Here is a 16537-nt window from a genome sequence, read left to right on the forward strand (position 1 = left end):
ATCCATTCTCATATTTTCATTTGGTTTGATATTACAAACGCTGCCAGTCAGTATATAGTCATCAGGCGCCTCCATGTGACAAATTCAAGTCGCAATGTTTTGTCTCGCGGATTTGTCACGGCTGTTGTGGGCCCATCAGCTGAATGAAGCCATGCTGCTGTCGTCCTCATCGTGCCCGTTTGCAACGTCCAATCGGGACGGGATCACGGCACGACGACCGTTTGGTGTGGATGTTTTGCGTGTAACAGAAGTCGAAACAGCCCAAACAAGTCGTCAAACGACAACACGGAAATGCTGATGGCTGGCATGGAGTGTCAAATTTTAGCAATCCAATGCGGTATGAATAGAGCACTACTGGCGACGGGAACGACGGACGAATGCGGAATTTTCCGTCATTTATGCTGCTGCAGTGTACATTTGCATACCGAGAATGTCGGACTTTTTTTTTATGTGAGACTTGATGATTATCTAATGATTTTTTTCCCCTAGATTAGGACTTTTTCCGCATGCATGAAATTCGTGAGCTGTTCTACATTTCAAATATGGACAAGGGTAGCTGATAGAATGCACACACAGAACGCAAAGTAGGGAGTGAATAGTCAAAGTGATAAGCGCGCGGATATTCAGCACGACCATGATGAGGGTGACGCGTTCGATTCCCGGTTGGTCCAGGTCCAGGAACTTTCGTATTGATTTTTTTTTATTTCCTTGGGCATAGAGTTTCTTCGTGTCTTCCACACGACATACACATACAAAATGGTCATTGGCAGAGTAAGCTCTCAGTAATTAACTGTGGAAGTGTTCATAAAACATAAATGCTGAGAAGCAGGGCATGCCCCAGCTGGGACGTTACGCCAAAACAGGAATAGAATACATAGTTCAAATGCCGTACCTTTTCCCAAGTCATATTTTCGGTATAGCCAGAATCATCTAAATTCTTTAAGGGCCTGTATTAGTTAGTTCAAATTCTATCAAAATGTCACGTACACTCCTTTGCATCTGGTCTCCTTAAGGCTTTTTAAATTTAGTCAGAAAGTTCCAGCGTTAGAGCTTTACGGAAGAACCTTTCAAGATTTTTGTTTTGTTCAATCTTTTATTCAGAAATATGTTCATGAAATCATCAAGTGCTCTTCTAATGCATATACAGGAACGACTTTTTATGCCGCGAGCTGGGGATGCATAAAATAAAAATGTGCATAATTTAAAACATGGCATAAAAAGAGGCAATTTTGTGCATAATTTAAGTCGGGGTTCAATTGAGAAACTCAGATCACAAGAACAGTTCTTGCCCCTGGGCATTTGAGATGGAGATGGAGCCAAGGGGGTTTCCGGGATCCCAGACCGAGATCCAGACCCAGACCAAAAAAAGGGTTCCAAGAGGTTTCATAGGCATTTCAACTTGATTACGGGGATTTTATGGGAGTTTCAATAGTATTAAAGAAGTTTTAAGTGCTTTTCGAGGTATTTTAGGAGTGCCCCTTGAAGTTTCAGGGTAGTTTATGAAACATTTGAAAGTGTTCCAATGGAATTCTCAATGTTTCAGAGGCATTTCAAGGCATTTCGGGAGCGTTTCAAGGCATTTCAAACGCGTTTAAAGGGGTTCTAAGGGTTTTTTTCTGGAGAGGTCTCAGGATTCAAGGCGTTCAGGCGTTCAAGGATATGTCAATGAGATTACGGAAATTTTAGGAGCGTTTTAATAGTATGAAGCGCTTCATAGCCTACCTGGAACCAACCTCTGCTTTAAAACCAGTGAGACCCCCTGAAACGCCACTGAGCGCTCACTCACTAAGATCTCCTGAAACGCTTCTGAAACCTCCAGTTACCCCTCCGAATCCTTTCGGGAATCCCTTAAATGCCCATGAAACCTCCTAAAACAACCCTAGGACCCCTAGACACCCTTGGAAACCCCTGGAACGCTCCTGAGATCCCCTAAAAAACTTTTTTTTTTTTTTTTTTTTTTTTTATCTGTATTAACGAGATTTTTAGCCCTCGGCTAGTTCATCTCGGGACCCACGCTTTACTTCCCTTCCGAAGGAAGAACTCACATTTTGTGAGTTTGTCGGGAGTGGGATTCGATCCCAGGTCCTCGGCGTGATAGTCAAGTGTTCTAACCATCACACCAGGTCCGCTCCACTGCCTAAAATACTTTTGAGACCCCTTGGTACTCTCTGAAACTTCCGTGAAGCCTTTTTGCGACCACCTGTAAAGCCCTCAAGACCCCGAGTAGCGTTCCTGAGCAGTGGTGGGCACACTTGCTGTTAATCGTTAACGCATTCCGGACGAACATTTGCTTCTATTCCTACAAAGGCCAGTTCATTATCAATAATCTCCAATTTGCAAGTGAGATGTACCTTTCTATAGAGGTGAAAACAAATCAATTTGAACTTTTGCTTTTTGAATTACTGAGAAGCGATCGCAATTTAACGGTAAACGGATGGTTCTCGTTAACCCACGAGCGCTCGCGCTGTTGTATTTTGTACAACACGGTGAAAAAATCTCGCTTTTTGTACTCAGCATTAGCGTGGTGCTGACGCAGGTAGTCAACCGCGCGAGTTACGGAAGGTTAATTGTTCACCGTTTAATTGTTTTTGGTCATCAATAGCTCGAAAGATCAAATTGACCATTTTTTCCACTTCAATAGATAGGTACATCTCACTTGCAAATTGGAGAACATTGATTATGAACTTTTAAGTGACTTTTTCGAGAATAGAAGCAAATGTTCGTTCGGAATGCGTTAACGGTTAACGGCAATCGCGCCGACCACTACTGCCCCTGTGACCTCATAGTTCCCCCTGAGACCTTTTCAAACGCCCCTTAGACCCTCTGGAACTTCGCTGGAACCTGCTGAGACCTTTTGAAGCGCCCCTAAGGCGCTATCCACAAACTACGTAGACTCAAGTTTGGCAATCTCAGACTCCCCTCCCTTCTTGTAGACTTTCAACAATACACAATTTTCAAAATTTGTATAGACCGTAGACTTTTCCCAGAATCCCCCTAGACCCCCCCCCTCCCCCTCGGAGTCTACGTAGTATTTAGACAGGCCCTAAGGTCTACTCCTGAGATCCACTGAAATGCCTCTGATACCTCTTGAAGTGTCGCTCCTGAGACCTACTTATGCCAGTCTCCCTGAACCCCCCTAAGGCCTTCCCCGCTGGAGGGCCCCTGCAACCTCCCTTTGCTCTCCCCTATAACGCCACATGACCGTTGTTGCCATAGTTACCTTCATTATTACATTTTCTTATGCACAATATTGGTTCTGAATAACACTCCCCCTTTTTTTCAGGGTATAAAAAGGTGCATTTTGAATTCATAAAACTTCATAAAAATTTCGGCATGATAAGGGTTTAAGTGTATTAGTTCTGAAAATCCGCAAATTTCACCATATTTATTGCCAAAAAATTATCTTAACGGCACCCTTTACTAGCCTCCCAGTTATTCCTTTACATACATTTTTTTGTTCAACATCATATTTAAGACAAGACATAATCAACATTAGTATGCCACAATTCTCGGATTTTGGCTGCCGCTCTCCATCTTCGGTCGCGCCCAATGCTCGCCAGGTCACGCTCAACCTGGTCCGCCCATCGTGCTCTTTGTGCTTCTTGTGCCAACTGGATCAGTAGCAAACACCAGCTTTGCAGGGTTGTTGTCCAGCATTCTTGCAACATGCCCTGTCCACCGTATCCTTCCGGCATTGGCCACCTTCTGGATGCTGGGTTCGCCGTAAAGTGCAGCGAGCTCGGGGTTTATCCTTCTCCGCCACACACCGTCCTCCTGTATACCGCCAAAGATCGTCCTTACCAAGGTTTTTATATAATGGAAGGTTAAGCAGGTCGTTTAGTTTGTGGGGAAAAGCAGAGGAAGCCAAATTTCAAAGGAATTTGCTGAGGGGGGGGGGGGGGGGTGTTTGTTTTCAGAATTTCTCACGGTGAAAAAATAATGGCCGCTCAGCCAGTTTTGACATCTAAGACTACCTTAGAATATGTAAATACCTTGGTCCTTACCACGCGTCGCCCGAAAACTCCGAGTGCTTGCAGGTCTTCCTCGAGCATGGTCCTGGTCCATGTCTCGTGCCCGTAGAGGAACACCGGTCTTATCAGCGTCTTGTACATGATGCATTTGATGCGGGGTTGAATCTTTTTTAACCGCAGTTTCTTCTGGAGTCCGTAGTAGGCCCGACTTCCGCTGATGATGCGCCCCCGAATTTCACGACGCACGTTGTTGTCAGCCGTCAGCGAGGATCCGTGGTAGACGAATTCCTCCACCACCTCGAAAGTATCCTCGTCTATTGTAACATTATTACCCAGACGGATCTGGTCGTAATCGGTTCTGCCTACCAGCATGTACTTTGTTTTTGAGGCATTCATCACCAGTCCGACCTTTTCTGCTTCGCGTTTCAGGCGTGTGTACAGCTCTGCGACCGTTACAAAAGTTCTGGCGATAATGCCCATGTCGTCTGCAAAGCACACAAATTGACCGGATTTTGTGAAAATCGTTCCCCGGCTGTTGAGCCCGGCGCGTCGCATCACGCCTTCCAGAGCGATATTGAAGAGTAGGCATGAGAGTCCGTCACCTTGTCGCAGTCCACGGCAAGATTCGAATGAGCTGGATGGTTCACCCGAAACCCTTACGCAGTTTTGCACACCGTCCATCGTTGCTTTAATCAGTCTAGTCAGCTTCCCAGGAAAGCCGTTTTCGTCCATGATTCTCCATAGCTCTGCGCGGTCGATACTGTCGTATGCCGCTTTGAAGTCGATGAACAGGTGATGCGTTGGGACCTGGTATTCACGGCATTTCTGGAGGATTTGCCGTGCGGTGAAGATCTGGTCCGTTGACGACCGGCCGTCGATGAAGCCGGCTTGATAACTTCTCTCGAACTCATTCCTTTTTGGTGACAGACGACGGAAAATGATCTGGGATAGTACTTTGTTGGCAGCATTCAAAATAGTGATCGCCCTGAAGTTCTCCCATTCCAAATGGTCGCCTTTCTTGTGTTTATGGCAGATTACCCCTTCCTTCCACTCCTCCGGTAGCTCTCCGGTTGGTAGTCATTCTTTTGGATTCATTGAATTATCAAAACTTCCCAGAAATTTGTTTTAAGACTTGCCTGGATTCCTTTATACTTTCCTTGTAAAAAAAAACCGGGAAAATTCTATCATGCCTGTCTATGTTGCCCTTTTACTGGAATATCCCAGATCCGAATCGTACTGCAAAACTTAATTGTAGTTACACATAACCATGATGATTGTGCGTGCACCCACCATCAGCGCAAGGATTACCTATGGCTGATGAGTCATACCGGAACGGAATGGTCTATGGATCTATCTGATGGTTTGTTGTATCAGGGTAAGCTAGATTGTCGCTGTCATTGTCAAAGCAACGTAGCCAAAAGTCGACACCATAAATTCAGGGGACGCACCTGACCAGTGGACTCCTACAGCAGACGATCCGTAGTGCTATTTTTAGCCAGTTGAACTACCCGCTACCGGCACTACTCAGCTATTTAGGATGATCGAGAAATGAAGTTGGCATTGATGGTCAACTTCTAAACGAGCCCGAACAGCCTGAATTTACAACAATGATTTTTACAAGTAAATTTTTCACTAATATGCTAATTTTAACTAAAACTGGCATCATATCTATATCACATCATCTCTGTGTCTGTATCATTGTCTTTCAATCTGTTATTGTGCATATCAGCTTTTCAATCATTTCAAAACCCTTTTCCCCATAAGTACAATAGTGTATTCTTTCTTTGCAGAGCACACAAAAAAACGATGAGGACAAGCATAGCAGGAAGAATACACGTGGCGCAAGCGGTGCTGCTGCTATTGCTGGTAGGCGGCCATACTTCTCTGCTACGGACAATCTCAGCCAAAACTTTCCACAAAGAGAAGTGGGGAGAAGGACGCGACTTGCTTTGTTCTCGGACGCGCAATACGCTCGGATCGTCAGGACAACGGGCAGCCATCGAAGAGTGGACCAACGCCGTACCGGAAACGTTACTCATGGAAGATTCGCCGGTGCTGATGGAGGCTAATGAGCGTAGAATGAGGTTAGTTAGAAGGGGTTTTTTTTTTTTGGGGTTGGGTAGATTAGAACGGGGTTTGTCATTTCATTCTTCTCTTTTCCTTTGGCGTGACGCCACCTTTGTGGCCGAGCCTACTCGTCAAATTCTAGGATCATTTCCACAGTTAATAATTGTATGTTTTATTTGCAAACTGGCTATTCGTAGAAAAACGTTTGTGATTTATTTAAAACGTTTTTGGATATCATGTCGACAATTGTTTAAAATAATAACAAAAATACAAAACGTGAATTTGTAGTAACATATTACCCTAGGAAACCTTCCATGTTGGACTTAAGTTTCTTGGAATATGTTACTGACCGACTAACTGTAGGAACGCGTGCTAGATGACTTCAAATTTTCTAGAAAAGCAAGCAAAAACAAATCACGTTCGCAACTACACATTAGGTAACATATTTACGGCCGCAAAGTATGCTAAGAGAAAAAAAATATCAAGACGTTAATTGGATGCGACAATCGATCCGGGGTCACGTACTAGAAATAAACAGGAAATGAAATCATGCAAGGTTACTTCGTGGAACTCGAGTAGGTACCTACCTCTCGATTTCCTTGGATTAGATTTTTTTTCACACACTTCAGATCAAATGCATCCAACTGAGCGATATCCCGGCGACCGACGGCAACAAGTTCAAATGTCAGCTCGATGCATGGTGCATATACTGCACCACCAGCCAGTCAGTCGTGACGTTTTAATCAATTAATTGACTACCACTTACTACGGGCTTCTGATGATTTACCGTTCAAATTGTGCAACTGTTTGCGCGCGTTTTTTTTTTACGATTCCGTTGATTTCTTTATTTATGGCTTAAAAATCGAACTGCTTGAGGCGTACGACCTGGATTCAGAGGAATGGCATTGAAGACCGTTGATAAATAATTTGCACTGTATGTGTAATATATCACTTGAACTGTTTTTTTCTTCGATTGATTCAACACCGCAGATTTTGGTGAGAATTTTTTACTGAGAGCAATCCCATTTTTGGCAAATAACTACCAAACAAAAAAAAAGCAGAAATAAAATTCATTGCTGATATGCGATAACCCCAAAACCATAGTAATTTTTTGGACTGCTATTCATTCACACAGCATAAAACAGGTACCGTAACCGGAAGAAGCATTGATCGTAGAAAACGATCTTATTTACCTGTTCCATTTATATATATATATGAAGTTCGACTACAACTCTTCTTTTTGACGTAACGTCCCAAACGGGACAAGCCTGATTCTAAGCTTACACCATTTTACTTGTGTATTTCATGTGGCAGGCACGAGTACACTTTGAGCATAGAAGGCAAGATAACTTCCATTACTCAAATTCCTGGACCGACCGGGAATCGAACCCTTTAACCTTAGTATGGTCTTGTTGAATATCTGTGCTGTCATCGGCATCGGCTATATGGACCGTTGGCTGAAACTTCACTAAGGCCAGTACTCGAAAAAATGCATCACAGAAAATGGTGTATTGAAGGCATCCAAACAGCTGATTTTTTAAACAGTTACAGTACAGTATGTGTAGATTATGCCATGAAAATTTCATTAAAATCAGTAAAGTATTGGCAAAGATATCGCAGATGCAAAACATGTGATTTTTTTATTTTATGCACCATTTATGTTTTTTTTTTCATGAAAACTGGCAACATGTTTGCAACGATGATCATTTTCATTTTAGTTGCAGGTGCTACTTGGGTAAATTCTTTTGATCATAATTCGGCCAAACGGCAGTCGGCCAAATGACCGGACACCATTGCAGACTATCGGTGTTGTTTCAGAAGCAGCATTGTGTGCTTTTCCGGAATTACGAAAGTGAACAAAATCAATGCAAGCAATAGATATGTGTAAAAAAAGAACAAAATCTTGACAAAATCCTTCAAAAAATTCCCCATTGATTATTTCAAGAAATTTCTGCAGAAATTACTAAATAATTCAGTCTTAAAATTTACCAAGATTTTTTTCAGATACTCTTCCATCGGTTTCTTCGGAAATTCTTCCATATATTCTTTAGCTAATTGCTCTAAAGCTTTCTTTAGATATTCTCTCAATAATTTCTTTGAAAAAAATTCTGCGAGTATTCTTTTTGATAATTTCCCATGGGCTATTTCTGAAACACCGCCAGGGATTACTTGAGAAATTCTTCTAAGGGGCTAACCATTTATTACGTAAGTGAATTTTGTTTATTTTTCAACAGCTCCTCCCCCTTTGTAAGATTTTTTTGTATGAGAACCTACAACTGTTTGTATGGCTCGTAAGATTTGGAATCGCTCTCTGGATTTTATTGAAAATTTCCACCGGAATATAGATTTTTTCGGATTTTTTCAAACAATCCTGTAGGAATTCGTCCAGAGAATCTTACATCATTTCTTTCAGTGGTTCAGGCAGAAATTCTTCTAGAGCTTCCTGCATTAGTTCATACAGACATTCTTTCAGGATCCTCCAGGATCCTTCAAGATATCCTCCAGATATCTCTCAGAAAAAGTTTCCGACATTTTCTCTAAGGATAACTCTAAGAATTTCTCCACCGATTTTTAAAGGAATTTATTTGTTTAAACATATTTTTTAGGAATTCTTCTGGAATTCCTTTAGAAATATTTCAATAGCTTTTTCTAGGAATCTTTACATACGCTTATGTAGAAGTGTCTCCAGGAATTTCTCTGAAATATTTTATCAGAAAGCACCAGGAATGCTTTCAGTAAAACCGCCAGGAATTTTATTAGAAGATTTCTCCAGGAATTTTCCTGAAAATTTCTTAAAAAAGCTTTTCCAGAAATTCAACCACGGGTGTCTCAAGGGGTTGCTTTACATTTTTCTTAAGTTTCTCAGAAATTCCTTCAAGAATTTTCCGACTTCTTCAATTATTCCTCTAGAGATTCATACAAGGATGCTTCTGAGATTTTTACATGGGTTTTACTGGATTTTTTTTTAAACTCCTTCAGAGATCCTTTCAGAAATTTCTGCCTGGAATATCTCCAGAGATTGAAAATTGGGAATTTTAGGATTATTTTCAGGAATTTCAGCAAGAGTTTTTTTCAAGTGTCTTCTAATAGTTCCTTGAGAAATTCATTCAAGAATTGCTGCGGCAATTGAATCGTCGGGCAAACTACCCAATGCTAATACTAATCAGTTTTCGATTCAAAAACGTCTTCAGTAACAAGAATAAAGTGTCCCTGAATCTGAATCAAATTCATAGTATTAAATATTAAAAATTGAAAAGTGTAGAATTAGCATAATGTTAAAACACACATTATTAAAAACAAAAAAAAATGGAAAAAATGCTAAATAACATCACTAGCACAAAAATGAGTCTAATAAAAAGGATACAAATAAACTTTCATCATGCAAAGAGATGTAGCAGCAATCCTTAGTAGAAGGTTTGCCAGGGATAAATTGTCGTGGAAGGTTGCCCTTTCCATAATTTCAAACTTTTGTATGACGAATGCCAGTCCATTCCAATGATCGCTATTTTAATAAATAGGGACACTAAATTTATCCCAATTACTAAAGTCACTTCTAGAGACATTGTTACTATCAATTAGTCCTGATAAGAGTACCTATGAATAATTTTTACATCAAAAACCCGGTATTACGGTTCCCTAATTTAGGAAATCATTGGCACCAGTACTGAAGAAAGGAAGCACATTGAACCGTGCCGCGGCGTGATGAATACAATGACGTAGGATATCCGACAACAGAGAGGAAGAGACGGAATACAATAAAGCCCCGCGATGAAATTACAAAACAAACATGAATGAGCACAACCGTCATCATCGTCGTCAACAACTCGATATGTATTGGGAAGGTACGAAAACCGCTCGCATCGGACTCACAAGTGCCCACCATTCATTTCATGCTGGAAAGGAGATTTGTGATGGAGCGCTTTTTTCGGGGGTATCCACCTCGAGCCAAGGAGTAGTTTTACGTTCAGACTGGAGGAGGAAGAGAAAAGGAGTTATAATCGACACAACACGGATTTCGTCACGTTCAAAAAGATGTGGTCGTAAAATTTCTAAAATTAGAAAAACTTTGAAGAAAGATTATACATGAAGTTTATATGAGTTGCAGTCTCTGTAACTTGAATTTATTGTATTGTCATTAGACGTTTTCTTCTTTTTTCTTTCTTTACTGTACTGGGATCGAATGCTACCATCGATAAATTTACAAAATGTAAATTTTTCCTTCAAAAAGGAGGTGAAATTGTGGGTCTCGAGAAGAATTAAGAAACAATGACAAACTCGTATTCTCGTGTCTCATAAAAATTGTTTGGTAACAGTCTAATGGGTGTAAAATGTGAGTTTGAAAGTTTTCTAGGCACATTAATCACCTTTAAGTTTGACAATAACTATCACTTGATAACCAGTTTATCTCTATACTTTCACCTCAAGGTATAACAAGTTCTCGTCATTGAAATCTCTGAAGCAGTAAATCTCAAGACAAAAAAAAAGTTCTGCTCAACTTCAGCTCAGTCAACCCAGATAACCAAATCCATTACATCAAACTGGGTCCAGTATCATCCCATCGTTACTGTAACCGAACACTGGCGCCTTCGGTCCTGTGTCCGACTGCTGGAGAACGACACAGTTGCAAATTCAATTCGCATCACTCACTGCCCGGCATAAACGAAAAAATAACAGAAATGCAAAATTTTCCTCTGGTCCCCTCTTGATGCACCGTTCAAATAAATTCCCACTAAATGACACCGCACCACACTGCACCCGGTCACCAACATTTTTTTCTGTAAGTACATGTTGTAAAGTAACCATCATCTCCCACCACCACCACTCCCGTCCTCGAAGGAAAGCTCAGAATAATAATAAAATCAAATAAACAAACAAAAAGCTGTTTAAACGAGAAAGCAATTTGATACGCTGCCGAGCAGAGGTTTTCAAACGTTTCCTCATGCCGCAATGTATGACGCAATGAAACGTTAACGGCTAGTTTTGGAAGCTTTGATGCCGGAAGTGCATTACTCAGCTTGAGCTTGAGCTTGAGCTTGATTGACCACCCGTAGATGCTACTCCAGTATTGCCAGACCAGCTACACTCACACAAGGAACCAATGAGATTATCTGCCGGGGATTAGTAGGCATCTTCATTGTGTGAGTATTGGTGATCTTCTATCTTTAGGAGACAATGGCGCCTGCCACGTCAGGTTGCAGGTCAATGTGTGGAAGGGGAAGGAAGTGATGATTGCAATCGTTTGTATTCACATCAGACCGAATTTACCTCTGCGTCTGTACAAACTCATGCGTATGTCGGAGTTGGTGGGATATGGATGGCAGAGGGTTTACACATTGGTACGTGGATGCCAGGCGTTAGGTGATACATTAGTGCGATTATTACTGTGAAGCTATAGCGGCACAATTCGCTTGATTGCATAACTCATAGGCGTTATCTGATTGATTGACACTGTGCTGTGAAAGTTGGAAGGAAGGGAAACAGCTTTGCAACCTTTTCTGGTTCTAACAATGAATATGAACATATGAATATTCACATGAGTTGTATATGTAGAGAGGAGAGTATAGAGAAAGTGAACAGAAAGATACAAATTAGAAGGAATGGGACGGGCTAGGGATTGCACCCAGGACCATCTGCATATGAATCAGAACCGGTAGCCACTAGATCACCAAGCCCGTCATTTAATGTCGGAAGTGCAATACTCAGGATAAAAAGTAAACAGTGAGTGTATGTACGGCTAATTTCGGAAGATTTTATTCCTAGAGTGTTTGTTAGGCGTTATAATAAAAAAAAAAACTCTGCTTAATCCACCTAGCGGTTATGGCGCCTTTCACGTACCTTCGAAACCCCATTTTCGACAAAACTCAAGTAACATATTGATGAATATTGCACTTTCATACGTTTAACGAATATCCATTTCGTGATACCATACCGTGCAATCTTGAATTTTCAGCCACCATTTTGGATTTCAGTCCACCATCTTGGATATTCTGGTTGCCATTTTGGATTCCATACTTCTTCCCCATACCAGATATACCCATATTGAAAGGTTCTAGAGCCTTAAACAGCCGTTGTTTTGGATATTCCGGTCGCCATTTTTGAACTCCGGACATTTTCTACATATTACAAACTCAATCCTGAATTGCCTGTTCAGCACTTTTTTGACGAAAATAGAACAGCAGAACTGTTTCGGTAGCTTCGGTAATCAATTTTACTCAGGCTCAGTACACCATCTGTCAAAACCGGGAGCAAAAGGTAAACAATGCAGTATAGCTGTATTCAGCTGTTCTATTTTCGTCGAAAATCTACTGAACACGGTATTCCAAATTAAGTGTGATACACCTTAACCTTATTTTACGTCCACTATTGGCTTAGCGAAAAAAATTTCTACCGACAAAATAATGATCAAAATACACATTTTTATATTTTTGTACACTTCTCCTAATCACGAAGATGTTTTTGCCTTTCTCGTACACTAAGTGTACTGGAAAGGCTATATGTTCACTCCAAAAACGACTTTTTGATAGAAGGCTCGGAGGGTCGAGTCCCATATACCAATCGACTCAGCTCGACGAATTGAGGTGATGTCTGTGTGTATGTATGTGTGTATGTGTGTGTGTGTGTATGTGTGTATGTGTGTGGACAAAAAAACTCACATAACTTTTTGGCAGTAAACCTCAACCGATTCTAATGACCGACGGTTCATTCGACGCGGCATATAGTCCCATTGTTTCCTATTGAAAATGGTTCGGATCGGTCCAGCCGTTCCAGAGTAATGGCCATTTAGGTGTTCCGGACCGGTACCCCTGGGAGAGGCCAGACATGAAAATGCAATAAACCCATGCATGCGACATATCAAACCACGGCATTTTCGATCATCTGATGGACGGTAAGCTGGAAAACAGTCTCATACCATATCACAACCAGTAGTGTTCCGGAACCGGTTCTGGGTGTTCCGCCGGAAGTGGCCAAATATAAAATTGAACATAACTCATTCATGCGACACATCTAACAGCGGCATTTTTGGTAACATGATGAACGGTTAGCAGGAAAATAGTGTCAGACCATATCTGAACCAGTAGTGTTCCGGAACCAGTTCCGGATGTCCCGCCGGAAGTGGCCAAATATAAAAGAGAACCAAACCCATGCATGCGACACATCAAACAGCGGCATTTTCGACAGCCTGATGAACGGTACGCAGGCAAATAGTCTCAGACCATATCTGAACTGGTAGTGTTCTGGAACGGGTTCCGGATGTTCCGCCGGAAGTGGCCAAATATAAAAGAGATCCACACCCATGCATGCGACTCATCAAACAGTGGCATTTTCGATAACCCGATGAAGGGTTATCAGGAAAACAGTATCAGACCATATCTGAACCGGTAGTGTTTCGGAACCGGTTTCGGGGGGTCCCGATGGGCGAATGCCAACTTTTTAAGGAGTGATAGAGAATCATAAATGGTGAAAAAAATGTGTACGCATATGATCAAATTTCAACCATTACGTAGTAATTGAACTTAACATGTTTTTGACTTTGCTTGCCTCCAACTGGCTATTACTTGAAAATGGTTAAACTTATCGCAGCTTTTTAACCCTAATTCGAAAGTTTAGGTTTAGTTCAGATCCGTAAAATTTCGATTCGGAAATAAGAGTTTCGCGTTTGGATTGTTTGTAATTAATTAAACTTATTTTTAAATGAAACTTAGTGAATTCCATGCAGATTCTCGGCCGGCGCGAGTTCGTTAGTTTCCTCCTGGTAAACTGCATCCTCGGTAGTGCCGAAATCGTTCGAGCTAGTTTCGTGAAAACTCTTGGACAGCGCGAGTGTGTTACTTCCCGGCAGATTGCATCCCCTGTGGTACCAAAATTGCTCGCAGCATGAACATTCTCGGTCGGCGCGAGTGTAGTAGTTGCATTACTGCAGATTGCATCCCCTGTGGTGCCGAAATCGTTCGCGTTTTTCTACATCGAGCTAGTTTTGTGAAAACTCTTGGTCGGCGCAAGTGTGTTAGTTTCCTCCCAGCAGATTGCAATCTCGCTGATGCCGAAATCTGCCATTTTTGATGGTATTTGTCGAATAACTTCAGTTCCTGTAGGAAAAGAAATATTGTGTGCTGTGGACGATGATGTGCAACCAGATAATTTGGTGAGTTCGTTCCGATGTGGAACAGATTTTTTAGTACCATTACCATTCATAAGTTGTAGAGTATGATTGCCATAAGTAATGTCACGCTTTCAAATTCATCGTTTTCGGAAACAAGCGATTATGGCACCGATTGATTCCGCTCTTTTTGTTTTCATGCGTGCTCACTTCTAACAAAAATACAAAAATTGGAAACGAAACAAGCAGTGTTTTTAGTGGGATGAAATTGGCAGCCACATAAGGGAACCAATGCCCTATATATTTTCAATGTAACCCTGTCGCATAACTAAACCATAATGAATTACAGCCCATTCCCGTAACAAAATCCCATATCCTATCTATTTACGGGGGCGTCGGTGAGTCGCTGGCATCTCGATAAATAGGTATCTTCCATTCCCTATCCCTTCCCATCCACAAAACGTATTTCTTATCGTTTCAGAGAGCGAGTAATGGCGCTTAAGCCTAGGCTTGTTAGCCAGGACACATGGTCCAAATGCCTGTGCCCCATCCCGGAAGCAAAAAGGCCCATGGAGTGACAAATTTCTTAGCTATGTCACTCCCAACGTTGGTGTTAAAAAATCACTAACACTCACATCAACACTTCTACATGATCAACTCAAATGCACTTACACAATCTGAATCTTGCCGCATCACTCGCTTATAGTGAATCCCCAATCAACCCGTTCCAAATATCCAACTCCTTGACACCTATGGGGCGCCGGTGAGTCGCTGGCCTTACATAAAGTAGGTGTCATATCATCACATCCTTTCCTTTCCTCGTAACGGAGAAGATGGGCGTGGCCGGCAATGAAAGTTTTCATGTCTTTTTTACTTCAACGACTGATTGGATAGCTGTTCCTTCCCAAATAGCATTCCATAACCAATAAGAATAGGAGTATTAAAGTTTTAACATGACAACTTTCAGTATGCAATCTACGAATTACTCCGTTACCACGCAACGCAACGCAACGCAACGCAATTCGAAAGTTTAGGTTTAGTTCAAGTCACATATACCAATCAACTCAGTTCGACGAATTGAAATGATGTCTTTATGTGTGTCCGTGCGCAAAGAAAGTTCACTTATTTAAGGCACTTCCCATTGGCGGATTTTTCGGATTATAGCTCGAATCGAACCGGAATTTTACCGCATTGTTTGCTATTAAAAATGGTTCGGATAATTCGAGGCGTTCCGGAGTTATGGCCATTTCAGTGATTCGGACCAGCATCGGTGGGACTGGCCGTATATAAAACTGAACCAAGCCCCATCATGCGACACATCAAACTGCGGCGATTTTTGTAACCTTTACGAATTTTATGCGGAAATGAATACTGGAAACCAGAAACTCCACGATTTTGATCCAAAATTCAAGATGGCTGCCTAATATTCAAGATGGTGGCTCCAAATTCAAGATGGCGAATGTTTAATTGAGTTTAAAGACCTGACACCATGTAATATGGGTATATTTGGTATGGGGAAGAAGTCTGGACTCCAAAAATGACGACCAGAATATCCAAGATGGTGGTCTAAAATCCAAGATGGCTTTTCAACATTCAACATGGCTGCTGTTTAATGGAATATTAGGATCCAAAACCAAGCAATATTGGTATATTTGGTATGGTGAAGATGTCCAGGGTCCAAAAATGGTGACCAGAATATTCAAGATCGCGGTTCAACATTCAATATGGCGGCTGTTTAACGGAGTTTCAGGCTCTAAAACCATGCAATATATGTATATTTGGTATTGAAAAGATGTCTGGAGTCCAAAAACGACGATAAAAATATCAAAGATGGAGACCAAAATATCCCAGATCGCGTCTCAAAATTCAAGATGGCTACTTTTTTATGTAGTTTTAGGACTTGAAACCATGTAATATGGGTATATTTGATATGGGGAAGAAATCTGGGCTCCAAAAATGACAAACAGAGTATCCAGAATGGTGCTCTAAAATCCAAGATGGCAGCTCAAAACGCAAAATGACTTCTGTTTAATGGAATTTTAGGCTCTAAAACCATGCAAAATGGGTATATCTTGTATTGGGACGAAGTCTGGAGCCCAAAAATGACGATTAAAATATCCAAGATGGAGACCAAAATATCCAAGATTGTGTCTCAAAATTCAAAATGGTGGCATAAACTTCAAGATAGAAGCTGTTTAATGAAGGTTTAGGCTCTAAAACCGTTCAATATGGATATATTTGGTATGGGGAAGACAACCGGAGCTCAAAAATAGCTACCAGAATATCCAAGACGGCGTCATTCAAAATGGCGGCTGTTTAATGGAGTTTTGGGCTCTAAAACCATTCAAGATGGGTGTATCAGTTATGAAGAAGAAGTCTGGAGTCCAAAAATAGCGACCAG

The 16537-nt window shown here is 41.4% G+C and overlaps 1 protein-coding gene across 1 annotated transcript in view; it reads left to right on the forward strand.

Annotated features, from left to right (window-relative positions):
- Positions 1-5751: 5751 nt before the first annotated feature.
- Positions 5752-16537, forward strand: part of LOC109398036 (uncharacterized) — a 54771-nt gene continuing 43985 nt past the window's right edge. The window contains exon 1 of the mRNA XM_062855884.1: positions 5752-6055. Within this exon, the coding sequence (XP_062711868.1) occupies positions 5778-6055 (278 nt within the window). The 5' untranslated portion in view covers positions 5752-5777. The remainder of the gene's footprint in view (positions 6056-16537) is intronic.

Source organism: Aedes albopictus, chromosome 3 (assembly GCF_035046485.1).
Source record: "Aedes albopictus strain Foshan chromosome 3, AalbF5, whole genome shotgun sequence".
Lineage (NCBI taxonomy): Eukaryota > Metazoa > Arthropoda > Insecta > Diptera > Culicidae > Aedes > Aedes albopictus.